The 20,728-nt window shown below is 41.1% G+C and overlaps 1 protein-coding gene across 3 annotated transcripts; it reads left to right on the forward strand.

Annotated features, from left to right (window-relative positions):
* Positions 1-1,533: 1,533 nt before the first annotated feature.
* On the forward strand, positions 1,534-18,810 carry optc (opticin). 3 transcript variants are annotated; one of them, XR_828481.3, is made up of 8 exons: positions 1,534-1,711; positions 4,787-5,018; positions 8,132-8,300; positions 8,399-8,557; positions 16,937-17,139; positions 17,326-17,421; positions 18,202-18,435; positions 18,668-18,810. XR_828481.3 is itself a non-coding variant. In XM_010880878.3 (8 exons), exons 2-7 carry the CDS (start codon positions 4,809-4,811, stop codon positions 18,367-18,369), a joined length of 1,005 nt encoding a protein of 334 aa, XP_010879180.2. In that variant the 5' UTR covers positions 1,534-1,711; positions 4,787-4,808; the 3' UTR covers positions 18,370-18,407; positions 18,668-18,810. The 3 variants fall into 3 exon arrangements, 2 of the variants coding, with proteins under 2 accessions (XP_010879180.2, XP_019910940.2); XM_010880878.3 differs by having other exon boundaries at positions 18,202-18,407; XM_020055381.2 differs by lacking the exon at positions 1,534-1,711 and adding an exon at positions 4,499-4,517 and having other exon boundaries at positions 18,202-18,407.
* The last annotated feature ends 1,918 nt before the right edge of the window (positions 18,811-20,728 follow it).

A 20,728-nucleotide genomic window follows, 5' to 3' on the forward strand; every position in this document is an offset into this window, starting at 1 on the left:
CATTTGGATGTTTTGTCTAAAGAAGGATTTAGCAGGTGGGAAAGATCATGAAATAGATGAGCAGAGAGTAGTGGGGGAGCGTAAAGAAAGATTGAGAAGGTTCTTGATCATCTGGTTGGTGGTTGAGAGAGTATTGTTGGAGGAGAGAGGAGACCATGTAGAGACCAGAGTCCTGGAGGGAGGTTGCAGTTGGATTGTTCTAGAAGCAGCTTCTATTAAAACACATGCCTGCCTTGTGTGGGAAACGACTGGGAAAGGGTGAGACAAAAATAGCATAGTAATGAAAAGAAAAGAAAGTAAAGAAAGGAATCAAAGGCAGATGTCAGGATGTTGATGTAACCTAGTAAATAGTGTGTGGTGAGCCGTTGTCAGAAAATGGTTGTCAAGGTGTCAAGCACGTTGAGTGCATGTGGATACCACGATCAATCTGAAATGAACAATTAATATGAATTGTGAAATTAATTCAAAGAAGGACACAGACTGGTGAGCGAAGGAAAAGAAAGGAGATCTCGTCTTGGAGAAACAAGTAGTAGTGTATAACCACCAACACAACCAGATGATCTGAATGAATAAAATACACACAAAATACTTCGAATAAATAAATCTGAAAATACTCTGAATAACTATATCCGAGAATACTCTGGATACATTTAATAACATGAAAAGACTACTCCTGAAAAATGTGGAGTAGGTCCAAGACAACCAAATGACAAGGGTTGTAGTGAGAGGTCTAACTGGAGTCGTCAAGTGGTTATACAAAGCACAGTTCTAAAGTAGTGCCATTAAATCAATTAATAGTCTTCAATCATGAGGTTATTTTTGAGTTCTACTAAACTCTTAGAACAAACAGAACCCAAAACATTCATTTGGTTGACCCTGTAGTAGAACTTGATTGTTTTGTTCCAGAGAGAACACTATTTGGTTCCAGATAAATGTATTTTGTGTTGAAGGTAGTGCTTACATTGGGTGATCCTCCAAAATCTGCTGAAGAGATTTTTTGGTACTTTTTTGAAAGTAGTGTGGCATTAAAGAACCATAACAAGCACACAGTCAGTTGGTTTGGAAATAGACATGCATCCTTAGCATTGCACAATTACTGTAACTGTAAAATTTCTAGAACTGTAATTGTTTCAGAAATGGTGCCTACAGATGAACTCTGAGATTGTGGTAAACATGAGTAAAAACCCCTGTCAATGCATGAAAAATTGCGTAAACTGTCATGCAAAAGACAATTTGTGGGTAAGCTTGTGGTTGCTCCCCACTCCATCACTGTGTTTGTGTGTGTGTGTGTGTTTGTAGACTGGCTGGAAGTCTGGTAGAGAGAGAAACCCTAAAAGTCAGTCAAACATTGGACTAACGACACCATTAAAACAGAACATAGGAGCCTATTAAATTTAGTGCTGGTTCCCCATTGAGTGTGTGTGAATGTGTGTTTAGGGAGGAGGGCATTAGTAACAGCTGAGCACACGTTTACTTAAATGACCCCAAATTCCCTCAAACTCACCACTTTCTCTCCCTCCCTCCCTCCTGTCCCTGTCCCCTTCCCCAGTACGTCTCCTAATAATGAGCCTATTCTGTCTGGCCTTGTAACTCCCAACTCGACAACAGGGGTCCATTCCTCTTGCTAGCCCTGCCGGACCAGCACTCTGAAGGAGAAAACAGAAGAGATTAAAGCAGAGGAAAAAGGGGGTTCTGTTCATTCTTAAACCTGGTAAGTTCCATTTCCAATGATTCCCTTTCCAATCACCCTGTTGGTGCTCCTAAATGACACTTTCACCAAATAGTGTCTTAGGGACCAATAGGTTTTGGTTTTATTAGAGAACAAATTCAGTGGCTTTAAATATATCACACATACATCTGAGATAGAATCATAAAGTAGTGTAATGATGTAATGTCCCAGATTGTGATTCAGATTCTTATAATATTGTGGTGTTATACAATTGCAGTACTCTGAATTGGTTCACTCATAGTCACCTTCAAATTGAATGGCATCAGTGCCAAACTAAAAATCTCTCTCGACTTACTTGGCCCACTTGTTTTCAATATTTTGTGGACCATCCCCTAGCAAAAGATAACTGCAACGAGCTGTAACCAATTTATTTAAGGCCTAATACAGTCTTCATTCACACACAATCTTTCTTATTCCTGGGATCCCTCAGTCTGTGCTTATGAACGTCCCCCCTTCATTTCAAATGTCCAGAGACGTAGATGCCCAGTGCAAAATAATGACTTAATGGACACACTTCAGCAGAGACAACCAGGTGTTTTGGATAAAATGTCCTGGTACTGGGTGGTTCATAATGCTGTTGACATTAACAACAGTCCCAGGACCAGTGGAAGCCAAATACAGCCTTATAACATCAAAGATTTACCTCCTTTAATTTACAGTGAGTATGGGGTGGCTTTCTGCTCATGCATTCTCCATTGAATGTGATAATTACTACAGGTGTGTTGGATTACCTCAAATCATAAAAAATGTCATTATAATTCACACACATTCCTAATGATTCAGAAGCTGAAGCTGGACAAGTGCAATACCAGTGTCGTGGTATTATTGATCATATCAAATATATTCATGACATCTTAAAGGTCATCAGATATAAATCAAACATTTGGTCCAGAATCCTGCGTTTTGTGTTCTTTTGTATAACGTCACAAGGGCACCAAAGCTAAACTGTCACATTAATGTTAGCTTTCACAGCAAACATTCCATCTGCATTCTTACCAACAACTCAACAATGCTCCTTTGGTTCTAAAGAAACCTAAAGAATCCATGTCTAGACATTACCCCTGGCAACCTTTTGAGAGGCACAAAAAAAACCCCACCAAAACCATTGCTTGAATTTTACTCTTTCGGTCACTATCGGTCGGAATACTCATTCTATTGCTGATATTTTGGTGATGTCAAGATAAGTGTTGTTATATAAAACAAATTAATCAGCAGTAATCTGTAACAAATCAGAATATCAAAGCCAACTATGCATTTTCCTAAAATCGGTATACCGTGTTTTTAGCTCTCACCAAATCCATCAGATACATTTTATTTGCTCAGTGTCAGAGAAGGTGAGTGGATTTAGGCCTGTCTGTGTGAGAAAGAGGACCATTAACATCAGTCAAACTGTGAGTAAAAGAAGTTTGACTGACATTATGGACCATTAATGTCAGTCAAACGTTGAATTAAGGGTCTAATTCCAAAAGATCAGAGGAGACTATAAAATATAGTGCCAAATAACTGTTGGTTTGTAGGACAAATTAGTCTCACACGTGATTTTATGGTTCTATATTTTCAGCTAGTTTTGCTTTATTGGACAGGAAAGGGGTTAAAGTCCTACTAGCAAAAGTAGTGGGACGGAATCTTAAGTTGCAGCACATGTGCACCGGAGGGAATGGCTCAGACTGCCATTAGGCCATGCCCACAACATGCCCACAACATGCCCACAACATGCCCACAACATGCCCACAACAAGCCCACAATATGCCCACAACATGCCCACAATATGCCCACAACATGCCCACAACAAGCCCACAACATGCCCACAACATGCCCACAACATGCCCACAACATGCCCACAGCATGCCCACAACAAGCCCACAATATGCCCACAACATGCCCACAACATGCCCACAACATGCCCACAATATGCCCACAACATGCCCACAACATGCCCACAACATGCCCACAACATGCCCACAACAAGACCACAACATGCCCACAACATGCCCACAACAAGCCCACAACAAGCCCACAACATGCCTACAACATGCCCACAACATGCCCACAACATGCCCACAACAAGCCCACAACATGCCCACAACATGCCCACCAGATTTTTTAAAGGGCGGGTACAATTACCATATAAATGATCTGTTGAAGGATCATTGGTCCAGCTGTGAAAGAAAATGAAAACCATTCTATAGAAGATAGAGATAAAGTAACACAAATTCATAGATTTGGAAAAAGGTATAAACATAATATCCAAGTGAAGATATCCTAGTGAGCACAGTTTGATAAGTAATCAGAAAGTGGATGCGCATCACACCACCCAGGTACTTCCAAGAAAATACTATCCCTCAAAACTCAAAAAGGAGAAATCTGAGAGAAGGCCAAATATCACTTTGAAGGAGCTCCAGAGTTCAGTGGCTGGGAGTGGAGTAGTGGTGCACCTGTTAAACATATTTAGAGCTCTGCAAAGGATGAGAGGGACCCATTCTGGTCAAACGAGACCAACTCAAGGCAAACCTTACACTGACCATGCCTGAAGACATGGGTCATCACTTCAGTGAAATATGGTTGTGGCAGCATCATGCTGTGGGAATGCTTCTCATCATCAGCGACTGGACATCTTGTTATCATTGAAGGAAGCAAAATACAGGGAAATACTGCAATAATACTGACTATAAACTAGAATATTCAAGCCTTGCATGCTGATTATTGTTTTTTAGTCGTTGTTTAATTTAATTTATTCATAATTGTGAAAGTGAAAAGGCTCCTTGAAGGTGGAACCAATATACCCCAGGTAAGTGTTGTATCCAGGCATTCATTACATCAAACCTCTTTATACTTTCTGACACCAGATACAATGTAATTTTTGTTTAGTGCTGATTAGTTTTTTTTCACCAAACTCCAGTTTTGATTAGATTGACTTCATGACTACAATTATCCTATTCATAAAAATGTATATTTTACCACTAGAATGCAGTGTTTTGAATCTTATTGTTATCAAGAGAACAAAACAAGTTTTTATCAATGAAGTGACCCTCTAAGTTCACAACCTTTTACATGCAGGTAGTCCGTGTGTCATCTGAGGATGGTGTTGCTGTGTGTGGTCGTGGCCCTTTCCTTGGTGCTCCTTGGTCCCTGCCCTGGTTTCAGTGCCCCTCAGGGGAGCCCGGAGCCTGCCGAACAGCCATACGACCTGGAGGACTTTGATCTGAATGGAGAGACAGAGTGGGAAAACCTGGACCTCAATGGAGAAAACTATGCAGAAAACTATGACTATGACGACTTAGACCAAGAGGTGAGAAAAACAGGGAGGGTTGGGGGGAGTTGAGAGATGTGGATAGTGAACTGAGAGAGAGAGATTATGAGAGAGATAGAGAATGAAGGACAGATTGAGACAGAGAGAGGTGAGAGGGAGAGAGCAAATAGGCAGAGAGACAGATTAGAGGGAGAGAGAGAGAAAATGTAGAGACCAAGGATGAGAAAGAGATGAGAAAGAAAATAGACAGAGAATAGACAGACTCTCTTGGGCCAAAGTGCCTGAAGTGAGAGAGCTAAAACAATTACATTTTCAATTCAAATCAAAAGGCTTTATTGGCATGGGAAACAAATGTTTACATTAACAAAGCAGGTACAAAAACAATGAACAGAATCGAATTAACAGATCAAAGTCTAACAATTAGGATTACAACAGAGTTTCTTTGGAATACGCACATTTTAAATGTGTTGTTATTTTTTATGCACACTTTAAACAAAGCGTCAGTGCAGAAAAACACAAAAATAAGAGATGAAATAAACTGTATAGAAATGTAAATAACTGAAATAAATGAACTGTTACAGTACAATGTTTTCTATACTATAGGCTTTGTGTTCCACCGGATGTCCTGTTATTAATGCAGCAGGTTACGAATTGTTCTGCCATGGTGACACACTGGGGCATTTCATCTAATAGATATGGGATCTTGTCAATATTGGATTTTCTTTAAAAAAAAAGTATTGGTCTGTGTGAATTGAGGGACGAAACTGCCTCTTAGGTCCACAACTACCCCAGCTTGGAGTTGGGCTCAGTGGCTCAGTGGCTCAGTGGTTCCAAAACTAAGGGTCAGGCCCAATGTGAGTTCATCTTAGGAAAATGTCACTGGTGATTACTCACTGTGAACATTTTCTCTTGTTTGAATTACAGTGAAAGTCATTTTTGCTTGTTCTTGCATATTTACAAATATAACCTTATAGTTAAGCTTGGTGGGAAGGATCATTGTTTCCTTAATTATTACATATTTCTTATTTTCCACTGGCTTTGAAAAAAAAGAAAATGCGATTTAACCCTTAGGTTATGTTAGGGTCAAATTGACCTGTTTTAAGACTATGATATGTCTGAAATACCATTTAGGTTGTTTTGATCTGTATGAAACATGATGATATCCTCAATATTGTGTTCATGAACATATAAAACGAAAGGCGATCAAATTTAACAGTTTCAAGGGCCTCTAAAATGTTTTTTTACATTCATAATGTTAGGGTCAAAATGAATCGTGGGTGGAGAATAGATGAAAATGCTTGTTGAAAATCCTGTTGAATGCAGATATGGAGTGGAAACTACACCTTACTACACATCTCCTCAATACACACACACACACAGATACACACACACACTATGCCTGCCATGGTCAGTGTTTGTTGCAGTACTTCTACCAGGTCATATGAGGTGAAGAATTGTCACATGTTAGAGAAACATCAATCAACCATAACATTATGACCACCTGCCTAATATTGTGTAGGTCCCCCTTTTGGGTCCCCCATCCACATGAATGGCCGGACCCAAGGTTCCCTAGCAGAACATTGCCCAAAGCACTGCCTCTGCCGGCTTGCCCCCTTCCCATAGTGCATCCTGGTGCTGTGTGTTCTCCAGGTAAACGACGCACACACACCCGGCCATCCATGTGATGTAAAAGGAAACATGATTCATTAGACCAGGCTAACTTTTTCCATTGTTCCATGGTCCAGTTCTGATGCTCATGTGCCCATTGTAGGCGCTTTCAGCAGTGGACAGTGGTCAGTATGGGCACACTGACTGATCTGCAGCTACACAGCCCCATATGCAACAAACTGCGATGAATTGTGTGTTCTGACACCTTTCTATCAGTACCATCATTAACTTTTGGAGAAATTTGAGCTACAGTAGCTCAGCTGTTGGATCGGACCACAAGGGCCAGCCTTCGCTTCCCATGTACATCAATGAGCCTTGGCCGCCCATGACCCTGTCACCAGTTCACCACTTTTCCTTCCTTGGACCACTTTTGATAGGTACTGACATCAGTTTTGGAGATGCTCTGACCCAGTCGTCTAGCCATCACAATTTGGCCCATGTCAAAGTCGCTCAGATCCTTACACTTGCCCATTTTGCCTGCTTCTAACCCATCAAATTTGAGGACAGAATGTTCACTTACAGCCTAATACATCCCATCCACTGACAGGCGCCATGATAACAAGATTATCAGTGTTATTCACTTCACCTGTCAGTGGTCATAATGTTATGCCTGATCAGTGTATTTCACCCCCTGAGATCCTGATGTCTAACATCACACACACTAAAAGTTAAATGGCCCCTCACTTTTCACAAACACAAGCTATTATTATCTTTGTTGTTACTGGAACTGAACTTTTCTCGCGGGAAAGTCTTTGTTGTGTAGTGGGTGGGAAGACCAATATAATTAATCCAGTATATTCTCTAGAGTAGTTCACTTCAATAACTGTGACACAAGACCAGCACATTGTGTGAGAGACAAACAGCACCTGGTGTGAGTCTTCCCAGAAACCTCTCCTCTGTGAACATCGTCATCACATATTGAGATGGCCAGCCCTGCTCCATCTGATTACCTAACTTTCGATTTGTTTGTATCATGTTTTGACCCGAAACATTGATGTTGTCAATATGGTCATAGTATCTACACATTATTAACTGAACATTGTCTAGAAAATTGAAAAGTATTGGTACATTTTGTCCTTCATAGCAAATAGAGATACATTTCAGTTTTTTGAGTAAAAACGAGTCTTCATCATAAGGTAAATGTGGTCTAAATGGATTATATAATAAAATGTTGTCATTTATATAATTAATGAGTTGGTTATGGATGTCAATCACATTTGTTTGTGCTAAAATATCAATAGTGAGTACTGGGTAGTGATTTAACCCCCCGGGTCAATTTGACCCACTAACATAATGAGTATACCCCAAATGTTAACATAACACAAGGGTAAACTGAACAACCGCGAGTCAGAAAGTGACAGACAAGGCAGAGAGAAAGAAACACAGAAAGAGTGAGAAAGAATGAGAGAAAGAGAGGTGAATCACATTCATTTAAGACAGGTGGATTGATGAATCTAAAAATGTCTTCCTGTTTGTGAGAGAAGATTGAGGTTGGGACAGTTGCATCCCCGATCTCCGAGATTTCTCCTCCTGCCAATGTGCCCCCTCCTGGGGAGATGGAGGTCACCCCACCACCAAAGCCAACTCCTCAATCCGCTACCATAACTCTGAACTTCAAAGCACCGGGGCTCTTTGGACCAGAGACGGGCATGGGTATGTTGTGTTTATGAGTGTCGTTGTCAGTAGAAGCTTGGGTGTGTAACTGTAAGCGTGTACTATTTGTGTGTAATGTGCTCTCTGTCTATTTGCAGGTATGCCCACGTGTTTGCTGTGTGTGTGCATCAGTGGAAGTGTGTATTGTGACGACGCTGACCTGGAGCAGATTCCCCCTCTGCCAAAAGACACTACACATTTCTATGGACGTTTCAACAAGATTCGACATGTGAAGAACACTGACTTCATCAACCTCAGTAAGATAAAGACACACGTACACACATACGTCTTCACACACACACACACACAATGTTAATGTAGAGGGGCTTGGATAAATTTAATTATTAACTGTCAATCTACAGTAGTTTTTGTTCACCTCACATCCTGGTTTATGGATATGATATGTAATGATAGGTAGGGCCTCTGGAAATTGTTTATAAATATATATGATAAGAGTAACCCAATTTAACCAATCACACATTTTTTTTTTAAACTTTGAAACCAATTATACAATTCAAATAAATAGAAATCAATTTCCTTATGCAGCAAAAGTACACTCCTACTCTTACCATCACCTTAAATGGCTCAGATTACAATCTGATGCACAAAAAGAGGTGCAAAAGATTAGAACATCATTAAAGAGTAACTAGGAAGGGCCCAGCCTTCTATAACGACAAGAAACGAGGTCTGTTTGGTTTTAAGTACATGGGGGAGTGGTGACACATCAGAATAACGATTATTGATAAACATTAGTAGGGCCGCCGCAATATTACATTAGGCTATAGCCTGGTCGCGATTAAGTCAGATCGCAATTATGTTCATGAAAACGATCTTTTTGCACAATATTTTGATTCAAAAATCATATGTTTCCAATGTGAATAAGGGATTTTTACGTCAATGTTAGAAATGTCTCAACAAATACTATGCGAATACCGAGGTGAAATCAGTTTATATTCGAGATTCAACAGACATTCACATTCGTTCCTCCGTTCCGGCTCCCTTCCACATTTAGGGACCGAGGTAAAAGTGTAAACCAGGTAATCGCTGAAATGTCTATAGACGAATATAGTATCATTATGGACTCTCATCAAGATCAATCCATATGCTAAATACTATACCACACTTCATATTGTCAAAAATATCTTTATTGAGTCATCACTAATCAATAAATCAATTGAAGAATGTTACATTCTGTATTTCTTCAATATCTTTTTCAATGATTGCCATAGGAACTTCAAACCTGGTGTATATTATTCTAAAAGTAAATGGCCGACTTGTTCAAGCTTTGTTTTGATGGAAAAGTCATTATGGATCTATTAATAATCAATAAATCAATAGAAAACTGTTTAATTCGGTATTTCTTCAATATATTTTTCAATATCGGTCATATGAACTTCAAACCTGGTGTATATTAGTCTGAAAATAGCTGGCCTACTTGTTCAGACTTTGTTTTGGTGAAAAAAGTAATTATGGATTTATTAATAACAAGTTTACGTAGGTTTTCAGATGTAACATAGGCGGCGTTCACGTGAAGACTTGCTCACAGTGGTGTCACGTCTGTGTAGCTACGGCATTATAGGCGTTATAAACATTTCTTACGCCGCTGTGAGTGATTAACATGTGCAACGTCTGAACGACGCCGTGAGTGATTAACAATGTGCTGTGTTGCCGTGAGTGATTAAGAATGTGCTACGTTGCCGTGAGTGATTAAGAATGTGCTACGTTGCCGTGAGTGATTAAGAATGTGCAAGGTCAGAACATTGCCTTGAGTGTAGCAAAATAAAGATTTAACATTTCAAACATGGGTTTAACAACATATTTGTAAAATACTAGTGTACTCAGTGAAAATAATTGTCACACAAATAGTATATAACAACATGATATTACAACATAAGAAATTCTACTCACATTAACAGATATTCATATTTTTGCTTGGTTAACTGTCTGAAAACTGTCCCAAACAGTCTCAAAATAGGCTCAATCATTTATGCTCTGTGCCGCTGAAAGGTTTGTTTGTGCTGCTACAGTTTCCTACTGGATAGCGCACTAGCTTTACTCTCATTCCACTGTAGCTCTGTCATTCCACTGTAGCTCTGTAAGAAAGCAGTGGTAAGAAAGCAGTTGCAAAAACAAACCTTTATCGACACAAAAGGAGCACAAATGATTGAGCCTATTTTGAGTGAATTTGACCTATGTAATATAATTTAATATCTAAGATATGATAGCAGAACAAACAAAGATTTTTACTGCACGAACGAGCACAAAGAATTAATCCTATTTTGCCATAGATTTGAGCTGGGTGGGGGACCATCTTTACTCAGGTAAATACATTTAATCACCTCTGCTCCAGTTGTGCTGCTGTCATTTTTTCGATATTAGTCCTTAAAAATATTTCATAGATAATTCCGAGGTCACTCAGCCCCCAAATCCTCCATATTCACCCATAAAATTCTTGTTTGTGCTTCGTTTGTGCTGTTACAAGTTTTGTTTGGGCTCTTCAAATATTAGACATTTAATTATAGGGTATGGTGTCACCAGCCCCCCAACATGTACAAAATCGGACAATATAGTCTAATTTGTTTGTGCTTCGTTTGTGCCGTTACAAATGTAATTTGTGCTGCTTCGGTATTTTATATATAAGAAATGTAATTTTAGGTGATGTCACTCAGCCCCCCAACATGCTCCCCAACAAGTTTGTGCTTCATTTGTGCTGGTTTGTGCCGTTACAAGTTTAGTTTTTGCTGCATACATGTTTTTAATAGAAGATTGATTATAGTTGAAGATGTCACCAGCCACCCAACTCCAAACTAACTCAAAATAGGCTACATCGTTTGAGGTCCGTTTGTGCTGGTTTGTCCTTTTAAAATTATATTTTTTGCTGCTATCATTTTCTAGATATTAAATAATATTTCACTGGTCATTCTCAGATCACTCAGTCCCCCGACACACTTCAAATTCACCCGGAATAGTCTTGTTTGTTTGTGCTTCGTTTGTGGGTTAAGAGTTTAGTTTGTACCAGCTGAACCTGCTCCAGATTGGATTGTGCTGGTACTTTTTCTGGTCCATAACCTAATTTTCTACTGGATAGCGCATTTACTCTCTTTCCACTATAGCTCTGTCATTACTTGAACTGTTTTGGTAAGAAAGTAGCAAAAACAATATTTAACCGGCACAAAAGGAACACAAAGGATTGAGCATATTTTGAGTGAATTTGTAGCATGTTGGAGGGCTGAGTGACCTCGGAATGACCTATAAAATGTTCTTTAGGACTAATATCTAAAATATTACAGCAGCACAAACGATTATAGGTATTTTACCTGCATAAAAATTGTCCTCACCCTACTCAAAACTAGGGCAAATAGGCTAAATCGTTTGTGCTGGTTTCTGCAGGTTTTCCGGAGCTGTATGGCAGAGCTATAGGGCTAGTGGAAAGAGGAAAGCCATGAACTATCCAGTAGGAGTGGACTATTTACCAAAAACTATAGCAACGCTAACAACATTTATGTGACACAAACGGAGCACAAACGATTGAGCCTATTTTGAGGGAGTTTGGAGCAGGTTGTGGGGCTGGTGACAGCTACAATTAAATATCTAGTATATAAAACGCTGCATCAGCACAAACGAAACTTTTAACTGCATAAACCAGCACTAACGAAGCACAAACAAATAATACTTTTTTGATTGAATTTGGTGCATGTTGGGGGGCTGAGTGACCTCATCGCCAATAATTACATTTCTAATATTAAAAACACAGATAAAGCACAAACGAAGCACAAACGAATGAGCCCATTTTGACTCAATTTGGAGCATGTTGGGGGGCTTAGTGATTTCATCACCAATAATTAAATGTCCAATATATAAAATACCGAAGCAGCACAAACTAACATTTTAACAGCACAAACTGGCACAAACGAAGCACAAACAAATGAGACTATTTTGATTGATTTTGGAGGACCTCAGAATGACCTATAAAATGTGATTTAATATCTATAAAATTATAGCAACACAAACAAACATTTTAACGGCACAAACCAGCATAAACGGAGCACAAACGATTGAGCCTATTTTGCCAAAGTTTTGAGTAGGGTGGGGGGCCAACTTCACGCAGGATTCTTACCTAGATTAATAAACCTTCAGAGATTTAAAAGAAAGATGGGAAGAGGGGAGTAATGAGAAGGTGAGCAACTGCTCATAATCAAAAGCATACCACCTCTACTGTGAAGCTTGGTGGAGGAAGTGTTATGGCACCTCTTCTGTGAAGCGTGGTGGAGGAAGTGTTGTGGTTCAGCAATGAATGGCTGCCAATGATCTGACTGTTGAAACAAACACCCATCAGTCACCTGACCTGCATGGACTTTTTTTGCTGGAGACAAACCTGAAGGCAAAAGGCACCAAGAATAAACAGGAACTGTAGGAGGTTGTTTCCACATATGGGGAGGGGGATTATCCAGTGATATACTGTAAAACATGGCTCGACTGATGCCCCCAGGCCTTCATGGCCATGCAAACTCTCCCCTTACTGACTATGAAAAGTGTCTAGGCTCCAAGAGATATTTGGGACAGAAAGTGTTATCTCAGGAACACTCTCTCCTCCAACTGGTAGTTATTCTAGTAGAATGGTGGTAGGAAGAACCAATATAATTTTTTTTATTAGATACACCTGTATACAATGCATAAAAAGGACATATAGATTACACCTGCCCAATAATGGCTGGTCGTGGTCCACAGGGATGTCTGGGCTGTGGTGGATGGGCCATAAGTTGGAGTTTCAATACCTGGATTTACTGTCTTCATATTCTTTCAATACACAACAAACTTTCCAAAGTTATAATTTACTGTGCTCAATATAGGAGCTATAGAAAACGATATGTTATTCTTAGAGGAATTACAGAAGTTCAATGTTGATGTAGCCCAACCTTCAATTCTCTTACGGCGACGTTAAATGAGAGCAAGTTGACGGTAGGTTGCTTATCTAGATCTTTATGGCAGACTCCACCCCCCATACATAAACCGCAAGCAATTGAAAGTGTATGAGACCTTCACCACCACCGCAGCGTTGAAGCATGTGTAAACTGTTTTTACTAATATTGTCATTTCCATCCATATTTCCTAATTAGATAATGCACATTAAAATGCATGGATGTATATATGTTGTCCCATTGCATATTAACGTTTGGAAATAAAATCAATCGTCCTTGTACATTTTTGAATTAAACATTTCAATGCTTGTTAGTTTTCGGTTAGCACTTTGCTAGCTTGCTCAGCCATGTCCTATTTGTGTTAACATGAAGGTAATACGCAATTGTCTAATCCTTTTACCAGATTTTACTAGATTTTTACACTCCACTTTTCAGGGGAACTAGCGTGTATGTTGACTTTGCTTTCTCCACAGAGAGTAGCTGCTGGCATTGCATTGGACCGCCTCTTCTCTTTGGAACTGTGTCTCGTTTTTTGTACGGTTTATTGTCTTGTTTTACGTCTTCTACCTCTTGGCTTGTCTGTATGAAGTGAGCTGGGACTTAGCTGGCTATCAGTTTTTCAGCTCTTGTTTAACTCCTGACCGCGACACTAGCTGAACCTCTGCGGTGCTAGAGCTAATACCTGTGCAGAAAACATTTTTCACACCCAGCACTGGACTACCACCTCCCGACTGGGTTATTTTACTTGTGGATTTATTTATCAACTCCCTGTCGAACAGCATCCATATTAGGAACATTATCATTCCTCCCCAGAAACTCTGTTCTTCTTCCTCCTCAGTCATCACCCATCCCCCGGTCAAACATCACCTGTTTAAGCTTCAGCCCTACCCTGGTCAATCGTCAGCCCTCCCCTGGTCAATTGTCAGCCCTACCCTGGTCAATCGTCAGCCCTACCCTGGTCAATCGTCAGCCCTCCCCTGGTCAATTGTCAGCCCTACCCTGGTCAATCGTCAGTCCTCCCCTTGTGAATCGTCAGTCCTCCCCTTGTCAATTGTCAGCACTCCCCTTGTCAATTGTCAAGAAAAACTGGAACTATTATCACATTGACTCAATACAGAAGAGGTGCTAGCTTGTGAAGCTTCTCCTGTACAAGGAGAAGCTTCACCTCTCCTTGTACAGAGATGCTCTTCATGCTGCCAGAACCTCTTTTATCTCCGGCACAATCAAAACTCCCAGACTTTGTTCTCCACTATCAACAAACTCCTCCTACAACACAGTGAGCCCTCCACTCCATCCACTGTGCTCATGAACTCTTTTCTTCAGTTCTTTAAGGACAAGATTACTCACATTAATGGTTCCTTGGCTAACCCATCTCCCCTAGTTCCTTCTTCTACTGTCAACCACTTACCCTCTCCTGTTATACAAACCCTCCTGAGCACCTTCACCCTAGTCGACTCAGCATTTATCACCAAACTTATTTTATCTTCAAAAACTACTACCTGCTCCCTGGATCCCCTTCCTGCCTCTCATTAAGGCCTACCTTCCTGCTCTCTATCCATACATCACTCAAATAGTAAATATTTCTCTCTAACATGGCATCGTCCCCTCCAGCCTTGGGTGTTGAGGGAGCCGCACTTTCCTGGCTACGCTCATACCTCATCAACCATACTCACAACATTTCGGTCCATGGTCATAATTCTGACTCTGTAGTCACACAGGGTATCCCCCAGGGTTCCGTTCTTGGTCCCCTGCTTTTTATCATCTACATCCACCCCCTTGGTCAGATCCTCTGTCACTTTAAACTGGACTTCCACTGCTATGCCGATGACACTCAGATCTTCCTCAGCATTAAATCCCTCACCAACCCTCCTCTGTCTCATATTGAAACTTGCCTGGCAACAAAAAAAACCTGGCTGCAGCAGAACTTCCTCAAGCTTAACGGTGACAAAACTGAACTTCTACTACTTGGTACAAAACAGTAACACTAACCAAAGTACCTTCACCCTTACTATTGATGACTCTGTTGTATCTTCATCCACCACCTCAAGTCTCATCTGTTTAAACAAGCCTATCCCTAGCCCCAGACCTATTTTGTTTGACCCCCCCCTATTTTGTTTTTGCTTTGTTAGCTACCGTTTGTCTCATTGCTCTATCCATTGTTATGTATGTATTGTAAAGCGTCTTTGGGTCTTTAAAAAGCGCTATATCAATTGAATGTATTATTATTATTTAAACTAAACGTTGAAACTTGTTTTGCTACGTGAGGAACGCAATTTCAAATAACTAGGCTATAATATTTGCAGCAACGCAAGAGCTGAAACATCACGATGCACAGGAAAACGTAATATCCATTGCTTTGAGGTTGCATTATGTGAACTGACCCCCAGGCGCATAGAGTTGCATTTAGTGGTAGTTCCAAAGCCAAACACAACCGCACATCCCTGGGCGCGTTTTGGTTTTAAGCCAAATGAAAGAGGTGAGCCCAATAATTTTGAGGAGGCGAATAGCTGGAAAGGAGCCAGTTGAGGTGGTTCGGGCATCTGGTAAGGATGCCCCCAGGACGTCTCCCTAGGGAGGTGTTCCAGGCACGTCCAGCTGGGAGGAGACCTCGGGGTAGGCCCAGGACTAGGTGGAGAGATTATATTTCGACACTGGCCTGGGAACGCCTCGGGATCCCCCAGTCAGAGCTGGAAAATGTGGCTCTGGAAAGGGAAGTTTGGGTCCCCTGCTGGAGCTGCTGCCCCTGCGACCCAATACCGGATAAGCGGATGAAGATGAGATGAGAGATGAGACGAATAGCTGGATTTGCACCAAAACGGTGGTGCTCAAAAGTGCAAACACTACAAATTTGAAGAACCATCTCTGGATCCATCACGTGTATTTTTAGGCCTGCAATATTATAAGGCTTACACTGTATTACCAGCATACAACGTACAATATAAACAATTAAAACGTTAATCGCAATTATTTGTACTACAATCAATCGTAAACTAAAATGTCATAACCATACAACCCCTCCCCTGGGAGGGGTTGTAAAGCTATTTTAAAGCTAGGAAATAAGTCCAGATAATTCCACTTTCCAATAGATCATCTACAAATTGAGAAGATTCCAGACCAGTGGCAATCTACTGTACATAGGATTTGTCATCTAAGAGCTGACCAAAATATGCTCACAGAATTCTCTTAGACCCCCAAGGTAACATCAAGCAATCTACAGGCCAATCCACAATCAATATCAATGTGCTTTTATCATCTGTCAGAGATACTGGGTTTACATAGGAAGTCAGGAAGAAAGAAAAACACAACTGATGTTTGTCAGACAACAGCTGGGGAAAGACCAACACTACTAAAACAATGTGATCTGGACAGATGGGTTGAAGGTGGAGATGCTTGGCTGTAATGTCAGTTGCCATGTTTAGCAAAAACAAAAGACTGCCTTTGAACGAAGAAACCTCACTCTATCTGTAAGGAATGGAGGTGGTGGCAATATGATTTGGCACTGCTTTGCTGGCTCTGGGCCTGGCCATCTTGCCCACATTCAGACAACCATGAATTCTTCCATAACAAAATCGACAACTTTCCAGGTGTGGTACTTACTTTTCCATACGACGGTACAGTAGTACTTCACCTGGTCTATATTATATAGTAGTTCACCTTACAACCTGCTGGTCCATATTATATGGTAGATCACCTGACCTGCTAGTCTTTGCATTCCAGGCAAGCTGAAGCGTATTGACCTGACAGGGAACCAGATCTCTGGGCTGGATGAGGATGCATTTCGACCCCTGCCTCAGCTCCAGGACATTATACTGGCGGACAACAACCTGCAGGCGTTACCAGAACTCCCATCCACCATGAAGTACATTGACGTGCGCAACAACAGACTGATCAGCCGTGGAATACACCCAGACGCTTTCAAGGTAAACACAGACACCAGCTGCAATTGTGATACAGCATTTAAAGTGCCCGACGGCATTCCTCATTGTTCTAAAATGCATGACTGAAGGTTGAAACAGCCTTTCTGGACGGAGTGGAGAATGAGCTCCCTCTGGTGGCCTTTATTCAAGTTTTCTATTGCTGTTTTTTTCTCTGTTCGGCCTGAACAGGAGATGAACCAACTGGAGTTCCTTTATCTTTCTGATAACAAGCTGGCCTACATTCCCATTCCACTGCCTGAGAGCCTCAGAGTACTACACCTTCAGGTAACAACAAGCTTGTATAGAAACTGCTCTTACAACTCATACACTGTGCCCTGAACATTTACACATTTGTTAACCTTCATGTCAGTTTCTCTTAAGCGTCTCACATTTGCAGGCCCTGCAAATGAGCAAAATCACTGCCCTTCCATTTTGTGGCTCTTCTGCTATGAAACAGATGAAAGTCATCTGTCAGGGCAATTAAATCTCAGGCCGTTTTTAGGGCACTGCTGGGGAGTTGTTCAAAAAAGCTTTCTCGGCTACGTTAATATCTGTCTCCTACCGGATCTGACAACAACCCACCAACAGTTTTGATTGCTGTCTGTTTACAATATTCTGTGCTTCGGATTGTATTTATAATGATTAATTATTTGTGCATATTTTTTCAGCTTCTCCATCGGAAACGTGGATGTGAGAAAAGCACTTTACAAAATAAATTAATTTGTCTTATTATTATTCCTGTATGAAACATAGTATTCTCTGAGGGCTGCAAATGTGAGAGACCTAACTGTTTATCCTCCTCCTGTTTCTAAAGGAATATAGCCTGGTTTCTGTGTCTTCTGCTGTCAGTGGATTGCACACAGTCAAACCTGCTGGATTGGTGACAGACAGGGAGAATTGCTCTCCAGATTGAATGTCTGTAACTTAAACAAATGTCCTTTCATGCTTTTGCTTAATCCAGTTATCTAATCAGAGTAACACAAAATTCCCGTCTCTCACTGTATCTCTCTGTCTGTCTTTTCTCTCTCAACATCCTCTGTCTCTTTCTCTGTTTCTCTCGGTCAGAACAACAACATCCAAACTCTCCACGTGGACACGTTCTGCAACAGCCGCGACCGTAACTACATACGAGGACAATTAGAGGACATTCGGTTGGATGGAAATCCTGTGAACCTCAACCTGTACGCCTCCTCCTACATCTGCCTGAGACGACTGCCTGTTGGGGGCCACTGAGGCAGGCACTAAAGGAGCATGGAGAAGGCATAGAGGAGGTCTGCGACAGGGAATAGGGAGGAAGAGGTGGTTGAGGGAAGGGGAGGCTGGAAAAATAACCTATTGTTTTCATTGAATAAAAAACCAGACAGAGTTCACAGAAGTAAGGTTAAGATGTGCATTATCACTGTCGTGTTATCATAGCTGCCTATCACTGTCTGAGTAATTGATAAGTAGTCTTTCTGTCTGCCTTCCTGCTTATCTGTCTATCTGTTAGTCTGCTGTATTTTGAAAGAAACCCTTCTGGCCTGAAACACAGGTCTGCCTGTCTGACTGCTTCGTGTCTCCCCTGAAAATGTGCCTCCTCGTTCTCAATGACATCATGTCCCAGGATGATGATGATAACAGCAGCTGGGATTCTGTGAGCCTGTTCGTCCATCAATAAAATCAAGCAATGAATCAAACCCATAAATCATCTCCTTGTCTTAACATCCTGTAATTTATATGACTGAGCGGACTGAAGGAATGCAGGCACACCTGAGATTTGGCGGTCACCACACAACCCACTGGAGAGCCTGGCCCACCAGAATGAGCACCGGTTTTCATGTTCTATATTAAAAAGGATACAGGCGTTTGTTCAGTAGGATACACTTGATGGCATCCATGATGACTGAACAGCTTGTCACTTTCAGAGTATGGAATGGAGCATGGAGGGGATTCAGCAGATCAGGTTTTCAATGGTCTGGTACTGCTCAGACAATTAGTTCTGTCCGTGCTCTGTCTGTCTTTATCTCTTTTAACCCCCTTCCTTTGATTTAGGCATAGCCAATGCTGTGCAGCTGAAATGCACACTGCTGACTGCTTCTTGGATGGCCTGCTTAAAAGTTCAATGGGAAACCTAAATAATATCCCATTATTTGGATTTTTTTTTCTTCCTGTGAGCAGTTAATGACTTTTTGTAGAGGGGGAAAAGGGACGTCAGAGCACTGAGCATGACCGACTCTGGGATCTAATAAGATTTCCAGCCGCTCAGCTTTGCTCAATATACTGGTCACTGCTCTTTGCTGACCAATAATAAAACATTTTTATTATAGGTTTACAGGCAAACAATACAGTTCAGTATGACTCCTAATGTGAACAGTAAGAACATGGTAGACAGTAATAATATTCACAGTAGTTTGGGTTACCCACATGAAGAGATCAAGCTTATTAACATGCCTAAGGAAATTACTGCCTATAGAAATTTGGAATCTAATTGAGGTGATACAAAAAAGAACTGTCAACAATACTTTATTATCCCCGTCATAGCAGCTTTATCACAAATTCTAAATGGACTCTTTATTAAAGTTGGGACAAACACTGATCAGCCCTAACATTATGACCAGCCTAATATTGTGTAGGTCCCCCGTTTGCCACAAACAGCCCTGACCCGTCGAGGCATGGACTCCACTAGGTCACTGTAGTTTGAGCTGCAATTTTGAAACAATGTTGTTCTTTCAATTTTGGGAAATTGATGATTCTACTCTCTTTTATGTTTAACAGATGCCTGCCCAATTAATTTAAGTTCACAACTAAAAAAACAAGCCAAACAAGAACACATGTTTAATGCAGGATATCTGATAATTAAAAATGAATAACTGAAAATAATTTCTAATGCTGCTGCTTTATCTCAACTCCCATTCATAGGAAATAAGACTGTGTTGAACAGGGTAAACATTAACGAGTCTATCATCACACTGGTGTAATTTAATTTGCTCCGGTCATTATGTCGCCTGATTCACTTTCTGTTTGCGCCAACCATGCCATTTTCCTTTTACTGTGTTCAGCAGAATCCTGCGAAACAGGCGATACAAGTCATTGCGGTAAATGTATTACCAGAACGCGTCACTTACGGCCTTTTTCCAGAGGTGGGGTGCTCTAACAAGACAGACACCGCTGAGACGTCTGAAAATATCGAACTGTTTGTGACGCAGGGGGACAAGCTAGTCATCCACATTTATCTGCTGGGAAATACAGAGCCGTAGATACAGATGAATCCGTCTGGATTCTCCAGTGGGGGTTCAGCCATCATCTCACATGTAAGTCCAATTCAGCTCCTGGCTGGGGGGCCTCTAGGCATCTCTATGCGCCTGGGGGGTCACAGGCAGGGCAGGACGACAGAGGGGCCTCTAGGCATCTCTATGTGCCTCGGGGTCACAGGCAGGGCAGGACCACAGAGGTGCCTCTAGGCATCTCTGCTCTGCTGTTTTGGTTGTCCCCAGTAAGAGGCAGCTGCGCTGCTTTGCCTCTAATTGGGGACCCTATTTACGTTCAGCAGTTTCTACACCTAATGTGGATCATTGTTTGGGTTTGCACTCGTTTGCAGTTTGTGGCTCCTCTT

This window comes from Esox lucius, chromosome 17 (genome assembly GCF_011004845.1).
Source record: "Esox lucius isolate fEsoLuc1 chromosome 17, fEsoLuc1.pri, whole genome shotgun sequence".
Classification (NCBI taxonomy): Eukaryota; Metazoa; Chordata; class Actinopteri; order Esociformes; family Esocidae; genus Esox; species Esox lucius.